Here is an 8,623-nt window from a genome sequence, read left to right as displayed (position 1 = left end):
GCTGTTTTACTGCAAAAATCAACTTTTCATACCAAAGTTTAAACGCGCATAACTTTTTTTCGTGAAAAATTATTTTTCGTCCGTTCTCCACACGTTATCAACTCCACAGACCCAATTTTCATTTGAATCTAGTTTCACCAAATTTAGGAGTCCGAAAACCAAGTTATGGCCCATTGAAGTTTGGTTAAAAATATGTTTTCACCAAAAATTGTCAAACCCTCTAGTTTTCAAAACTCTCAATCCAAAACCAAACCAATCACACCAAAATCAATACCAATATTCCTACACATTATCACATGCTCTTCAATCACTTCACAATCATTTCAACACCTAACTTCTTCAATTCTTTCAAACATTTTCACACATAATTCCAACAATCCCAACAATTATTACCAATCATTATCATATCAGCAACTATCATTCACATAGCATCATATTAAAGTTCCATCATACAACTCATTTCACCCTCAATCAACATACACCCTCAATTCTCAATAAAATCTACAATTCACACAATTCAACCTATCTTATAGATAACTAGCCTAAGTTTCACACAACCTTATATACTATCTACAATAAACCAAAATCATACCTTGGCCGATTTCTCCCAAGCTCAAAGTACCACCAAATCCTTTACTTCACATGCCTCCAAGTGTCCAAATCAAACCAACAAGTTCAAGCCACCAAAGCTTTATTTCAAACACTCAAATTCACCGATTTGACTTCAATTCTCATGTATACAATCTAATTTCATACAATTTTATCATATCAATACTATGGTTTACCAATTCAAAAATTCACAAAGATTTAGTTATTCCTTACCTTATCCACTGGTGATTGGGATAAAATCCAATAATCACCCAATATTAGATTGCACCTAAATCACCAAAATAATGAAAATCTCTCAATATCTAAACAAAAAATGAGAAAATAAAAGGAATGGAAAATTGGACAAGAAATTCAGAGATCCTTACTACTTTGTTCGGATAGAATTGAAGAGCTCGTAAAGGTAATTGTGTTCACTTCACAAACCCCCCCATCAATATCAGTCTAACTCTCTCAATATGTTCGCTCTTATTCCGAAGCCTAAAAACTAGCTATCAGACCTTAAACAAGATTTATAGAGGTTTGAAAAGTTAGAGAAATGTTTGAAAACTCAAAAATACATCTTTGGCAAAATAGGGTGGTCATGCGTATGCATGCCACCCGCGTAGCGAGATTTGAAAGTTAACACATGCCGCGTACGCGAGTCACTTGCACATACGCGAGAATGCTAGTCAGAAGAGGTTCCCTGCATCACGTGGCATTGCTGCGTATGCAAGATTTGAAGAATGACAGTGTCGCGTGTACATGCATCTGTCTGCTACGTGAGAGTAATGGGTACAGCCCAATTCTCGCGTCACGAACACTACCGCGTGCACACGCTTATCAATTTTCTTAAAAAGCTGTTTTACTGCAAAATCAACTTTTCATACCAATCTTTAAACGCGCATAATTTTTTTGTGAAAAATTATTTTCCATCCGTTCTCCACACGTTATCAACTCCACAGACCCAATTTTCATTTGAATCTAGTTTCACTAAATTTGGGAGTTCGAAAACCGAGTTATGACCCGTTGAAGTTTGGTTAAAAATAGGTTTTCACCAAAATTTTCCAAATCCTCTAGTTTTCAAATCTCTCAATCCAAAACCAAACCAATCACACCAAAATCAATACCAATACTCCTACACATTATCACATGCTCTTCAATCACTTCACAATAATTTCAACACCTAAGTTCTTCAATTCATTGAAACATTTTCGCGCATAATTCCAACAATCCCAACAATTATTATCAATCATTATCACATCAGCAACTATCATTCACATAGCATCATATTAAAGTTCCATCATACAACTCATTTCACTCTCAATCAACATACATCCTCAAATCTCAATAAAATCAACAATTCACACAATTCAACCTATCTTTTGGATAACTAGCCTAAGTTTCACACAACCTTATATACTATCTACAAGAAACCAAAATAATACCTTGGCCAATTTCTCCCAAGCTCAAAGTACCACCAAAACCTTTACTTCACATGCCTCCAAGTCTCCAAATCAAACCAACAAGTTCAAGCCACCAAAGCTTTATTCCAAGCACTCCAATTCACTGATTTAATTTCAATTCACATGTATACAATCTAATTTCATACAATTTTATCATATCAATACTATGGTTTACCAATTCAAAAATTCATAAAAGGTTTAGTTATTCCTTACCTTATCCATTGATGATTGGGATGAAATCCAACAATCACCCAATGTTAGATTGCACCTAAACCACCAAAATCATTAAAAACTCTCAATATCTAAACAAAAAATGAGAAATAAAAGGAATGGAGAACTGGACAAGAAATTTGGAGATCCTTACTATTTTGTTCGGATAGAATTGAAGAGCTCTTCAAGATAATTGCGTGGCCACAAACGGTACAGCGATCGGAGCTCCGAATTGAAAGTTATGAGCAATTGAAATTTGGGGTGAATAGTGGTTAGATTTTGATCCTTCTCTTCCTCTCCTCAGTGTGTTTCACTATGAACGAAGGGAAGGATGGCTAATGGAGACTTATATAGGTTGGGCCTTGGGCCCAATATGGACCCGGTTTAATCGGTTTAGTCTATTAGTCTAATTTGGAGCCAAAATTTTTAAAATTAGTGTTTTAATTCGTATTTTAAATATTTTTACTTCTTCAAATTATAAAATTTAATTTTCTAATTTTCTTGGCTCATAATTAATTTATCAGTTAATTATTTATTAATTAACTGGGGTTTGATGCCATTCTCTACTACAGGTGCTGCTCCCATTACAACTACGAATTGTCTGAAGCTACGCCCATCACCCAAATCATCTGCCATAACAGGCAAATCAACCGCAAATGATAGGAATGAAACAAAAGGAGTCACCGGTTGCTCAGCAGGAATGGCAGTGTAACTCCCTTCTATGACGCCAGTTGGCGGATTCGGAGTGGATCCACCAGAGCTACCCTCTACATCAACCATTCTGACAAACAACTCCATAGCGCCCAAGTCAAAAAATCTTGCTTGACTGTGGAATATAACTCGCATGTCGTCATCGCCCACCATCTTGTACTTCCAAACTTAACATAAGATTGCCTAAGTGATATAGGAATACGAAAAAATAATTGCTTCACACGTTTTTTGCCACACTTTTCTGCCTTCTATAATATACTACTATGTAATTTCATCAAAGTCGTTGACGGATTTACAAACACATCTATTTGCTTTTTACTAGAAAACACAACACTTTCACTTTTATTTTCATTAATCTCCTTTGATGATGAACTAACAAAAATATACTCTCAGTCATCTCTCTCTAAACTCACAAAACTTCAAGTGTGATTTGTTTACGTCACACTCATTTATTTATAGAGTTTTTATCATCATAAATTGTTCTAGGCTCTTTAAGATTACCATGTTGCATGTGAATTGTGGCAGGTCTATTAAGTTTAGCAAATATAACGTAAATCGTGCCAGAGTTGTTAGGGTTTCAGATGATCTTAGTAGATCTTTGTGCTTAGCTCAAAATCACGTAAATTTTAACAGAGTGGCATGATTTATAGTCAACTTGTAACTATGGACATCTTAGCATGATTTATGGTAGTTTCGAATTTAGTAATACATGCATAAATCGTCTTAAGGTGTTATATTTAATATATTTTATAATCCTTATCATTAGGATGATTTATATAATATTAAAAAAAAACACGTTTAAAAATTTGTTCTAAGAAAATCAACTAAAATTGGATTCTGATATATTTCATTTATTTAAATAAAAAAGCCTTTAAAGTGTGTGCAAGGATCTTGTTAAATAATTATTCTAATTAAGGGATTTCTTCAATGAAATAATTAAGTTTATATACATGGTTACATGGAAGCGTAAGTTAAGAAGTAATAATTAAGCCATCCTATCACTACAACATTTTTTGTTTATTGCAACATATATTCAAAATAACACTTTAAAAATGTTGTCTAAAATATATATAGACAACACTTTATACTAGTGACAAAGAAATAGAACTATAACAACATATTTTAAATTAACACACTATAAGTGATGTCTTTGATAAATTAAAAAACACTTATTAAGTGTTGCCCCATCAAATATACAGAAGTAACTATTATAAAGTTAATATTTTACTTTTTATAAGAGTTGTCTTTAAATTTATTTTAAACTTTATTTTTTAAGTGTTGTCTAAAGTTTTTAATGCCTCTTCTAAAAAATAAATTTTATCTTTAATACGTATTTTAACTTTGATTATCATTTACGATTAGAAGATCAAAGAACACCGCAAAAAGAGGATTAAGGTTCTTCATTGCACGGGAAAAAGAGAAGACAGAAGAAAAAAAATGCACGGTGAGGGGAGAGAGAGACAGAGAGTGATGAAGAGAAGAAAAGAAAGGGAGAACTGCCATCAAAGGAGGAAGAAGAGAAAGAAGGAGAAGAACACGACGGAGAGAGAAGTTGCCACCGCCACTTTCTTCACCTCCAGCACCGTCTCTGCCTTGCGCTGTTGTTGTTGTTTCTACCTTGCGCCGCCAGATCTGTCTGCAATCCCTCTTCTCTGCTCGCCGTCGTCGTGTTTCTCATTGCTCGAGCTCACGCCTTGTTTTGCTCTGCTCCGTCGTGTTTTTCTGCTCGCGCCATTTTGAAACCTGTGCTCTGCTCCGCGTTCTGAAACTTTTGCTCTGCTCCGCCGTGGTGTCGTGCTCTATCCTCTCAGGCAAATCGACAACTCTCCGCTGTTCACCTCTTTCACTCAAGCCTCTCGCCTCAGCTTCGGTCCTCGGCATCTCTTCCTCCATCGTCGTCGTTGAAGGCTTGTAGATTGATTTTACATACTACTTGATTAATTTAGTTGAATTGTTGAATTAATAACAATAGTTCCAGTATATATCTCTCTCTCTCCACGCACATCTCTTTCAGTTTAATCGATTGAAGAAGCTCACATAATCCTTTTCTTCTTTTCATTGTTTTTGCAGTTTCGAGTTCGATCATGTCGAAGGACAAAGACTTTATCGATTTGTCGCTCACCTTCAAATACCTCTTAGGTTTGATTTAAATTGTTGTTTCTTTTTTGAGTAATCACAATGTAGCAATGTGATTATAGTTTAATTGTTTCATAATTTTTATAAAATAGTATTGCATTCTTAGGTTTGTATTTTGTTGTTCTGTTTTGTGTTTGGAAGTGCTTAGTTGCCAATCTTTGAACACAGGCATCTTATGGCTCTGTGTTTTCCTCTGAAGATTATCAAAGAAGTGTTACTAATGGTGAGCTTCAAAAAAAGATGAATGATGAAAAAAAAAAGATTACAAGGTGCTGCACTTGCTCTATTCTGTTTGTATTTAAGAACATTGTCTTACTCCTCTACACAATCAGTGGTTTGAGTTATGTTCAGTTTATTTATCAATAAAAAGTTTGGAAATATTGATAGTGCACTAATTATATATAACTAATTCACATGAATTAATTTTTTTGGGAGAATCGATTTTTCTCTGTTCTTCACAATGCACATTCATGTATGGCATTTTACTAAGCTGATGAAAAGCTTTTTTGTTAGCTAAAACTTCTGCTCTTCTCTGCCATTTTGAAATCTCTTCTCCGCCATTTTGAAATTTCTGACTTGCGCTGCTGTTGCCGTTTCTACCTGCGCTGCCGGATCCGCCGCTGCTGTAATCCCTCTTCTCCGTCTTGCGCTGCCTGAGTCGTCTCTGGTCGTCGTCGCTGCTCGATGGTTGTCGTCGACTCGCCAATGCCTCACATCCTCGCTGCTCTGCCTGAGCTGTCTCTGCTGTAATCCTTACTGCTCGTTGCAATCATGTCTCAGGTTAGGGTTTTTTCTCCTCTGTAATCTTAGGAAGCTAATTCTATTCTCAAATTGGGGAAATTGAGGAATGTGTTTAGGATGTATATATGTTCTTTGAGAGGGTCTAGTGTATGTGCTTATTGAATATGCTTTTTTGAGTCACTAGCATATAATGCTATGCTTTGAGGTTCGAGTCACTAGTGGTCTTGTAATTCTTATCTATACAAATTTTTACAACTCACATTTTTGGCATCAACTTTTCATCATGTTGTGCAGGTAAATCTTCCTGTCAATGTGTTGTCAGCCACGTTCCCAGGTCATGGTCATGGCCAGGCTTTTAATGCACCAGATGACTTGCCAAAGACTGTTATGCGGACTCTGAACCAGGGTTCATCTCCTATAAGCTTGGACTTCCATCCAGTTCAACAGACTATACTTCTTGGTCTGCTGCCTTTCTAAGACCTTTCAATAGTGTTTTTCACTTGAGTTAATTCTGTGTATTTGATGTTGTTGTTCTCAGCTAAACATAAGTTCTTCCTTCTTTTCATGCAATGTATTAGTTGGTACAAATGTTGGGGACATTGCTTTGTGGGAAGTGGGTTCTAGGGAGCGGTTGGTCTTGAGGAATTTCAAAGTTTGGGATCTTAGTGCCTGTTCAATGCCATTTCAGGTTTCCCTTTTCTCCTTTATACATGAATTTTTATACCAAGCCCGGCTACTTGTAACTTATAGTTACTGAAATAAAGCTATATATGTGCAATTCAGGCTGCTCTTGTCAAAGATCCAGGTGTTTCTGTCAACCGTGTGATTTGGAGTCCAGATGGTGCTTTATTCGGTAAGTTGAAAGTTTTTAAATTATTTGTTTATGATATTCTCTAATGTATACTTTCTGAAGTCAACACAACCAATCATTAATATGACTTTGTTCAACAAACAGGAGTTGCTTACTCAAGGGACATTGTTCAGATATACTCTTATCATGGTGGTGATGAAGTACGTTGTCAAGTATCTATACCTCTAATTAAAGAGCGAAATTTCATTGATTGGAAGACTCTAAAAGCATGTATGTTATTCTAGTACTATTCTCTAAACCTTTATTATTATTATTATTATTTGGAATGGAAAAAACATAGCACTATTCAGAGTTGGAATTAAAAAAAAAATAGTTGGAAGTACTAACATAACTTCCCCCCTGATTTTCTATTATTGTTACAGGCTTTAAATGCTTTTGGAGAGTCTTGTTGATCGGTGATTCAGGATGCAGGGGTGAATATTATCTAGCTTTTATTTCTTGGTCCTCGTTGGAAACCACCTAGATTTATGTTCATGTAACGTGTTTTTAGACTTAATAGCAAAAATTGTATTAGGAATTTGTTGTTACTTGTTTCCCATTTTTCACGCTCTTAACCTTAGTCACCATACTATTTGTTGTTACTTGTTTCCCACTTTGCCATCCTTCCTGTCCTGAATTGGTATAATTCCAATTTCATTATATTATTATTATTGTAGTTGCAGGAGGCATAGCTAGAAAGATGGAAAGGGCTCCCTGTTGTGACAAGGTGGGACTCAAGAAAGGCAGTTGGACAAAAGAGGAGGATCAAATCTTGACCAACTACATTCAAGCCAATGCAGAAGGTTTTGGAGGGCTTTGCCTAAGAATGCTGGTATATATGCATGCTTCCATCGCTATTATTCTTTTCGTTTCCTTCTTCATCATCATCATGAAGGGTTACTAAGAAGTGACAAGAGTTGCAGATTGAAATGGATTAACTATTGGAGAGCTAATCTCAAAAGAGGAAACATCTCTATTGAAGAGGAAATCATCATCACTAAGTTGCATGCTTCTTTTGGCAACAGGTTAGTGCTATTTTTACTACTACTCTATATGTGTCTCAATGGCGTTTAACTCTACTCTAAGATGAATTTAAATTTAATAAAATCATTAATGAAAAGACTTTTAGTATGTGTTCGTTAGATCTTAGTGAACACATATATGTAGCTAGATGTGGAATTTGTTGCTAAATTGATTAAATTTTAGACTGTGACCTCATGACATTAACTAAGCTTGCATTTTTTTGCATTGATTGTGTCTCTGAATATATCTCTTTTGTTTCAACGGAATCCTATTGTCCTATACCTTGGCCACATTAGAAGGAGTTTTTTAGACCTATTTATTGCTTTTATATCTATAGTATTTAATATCATAAAGAAATTTTTATTATAATTTTTCAGTTTTAATGATAAGTTGCTTATTTTTTGTTGTGTATTATTTACAGATTTAGCATAGAGGACAAGTCAAGCATGGATATAAAATATGCAATTAGATTGACATCTTTTTGATAAATATTAATTACTATTTTGTTATGACAATTATTGTTAGACAAGAATTTTATTATTTTGTTGAGAATTATTGATGAACATGTATTTGAAATACTAATTGAACTTTTTAATATCTATTTTAATTAGAATTTTATTATTAGTTATTCTGTCTCTCTTATAATTTTTTTCTATTGTGCACAAATTTATTTATTAATTAAAATAATTACACATGTATGAACAAAAAAATTTATTGTAAATTTTATTTTTTTTAATTTTATTACAAAAGTAATTTTTATTTTTATCAAAAAGGCAATTCTTTTATTAGTTGCATATTTTGAATATTAGACAACACTTGTATGGTTGTATATCCAAAAGAAAAAGCAACACTTGTATAGGTTGCATATCCAAAAAAAAAGGCAACCCTTGTATAGGTTGCA

At 34.4% G+C, this 8,623-nt stretch overlaps 1 protein-coding gene across 1 annotated transcript; it reads left to right on the top strand.

Annotated features, from left to right (window-relative positions):
* The first annotated feature begins 6,110 nt into the window (after positions 1-6,110).
* Positions 6,111-8,169, top strand: LOC130951926 (protein TPR3-like). Its single transcript, XM_057880676.1, has 7 exons — positions 6,111-6,309; positions 6,428-6,537; positions 6,633-6,702; positions 6,805-6,930; positions 7,083-7,531; positions 7,623-7,724; positions 8,144-8,169. Exons 1-5 carry the CDS (start codon positions 6,237-6,239, stop codon positions 7,181-7,183), a joined length of 480 nt encoding a protein of 159 aa, XP_057736659.1. The 5' UTR covers positions 6,111-6,236; the 3' UTR covers positions 7,184-7,531; positions 7,623-7,724; positions 8,144-8,169.
* The last annotated feature ends 454 nt before the right edge of the window (positions 8,170-8,623 follow it).

This window comes from Arachis stenosperma, chromosome 9, assembly GCF_014773155.1.
Source record: "Arachis stenosperma cultivar V10309 chromosome 9, arast.V10309.gnm1.PFL2, whole genome shotgun sequence".
In the NCBI taxonomy this organism is placed as follows: domain Eukaryota; kingdom Viridiplantae; phylum Streptophyta; class Magnoliopsida; order Fabales; family Fabaceae; genus Arachis; species Arachis stenosperma.
The sequence above is the reverse complement of the archived record's forward strand: the minus strand, read 5'-3'. Positions and strand labels throughout refer to the sequence as shown.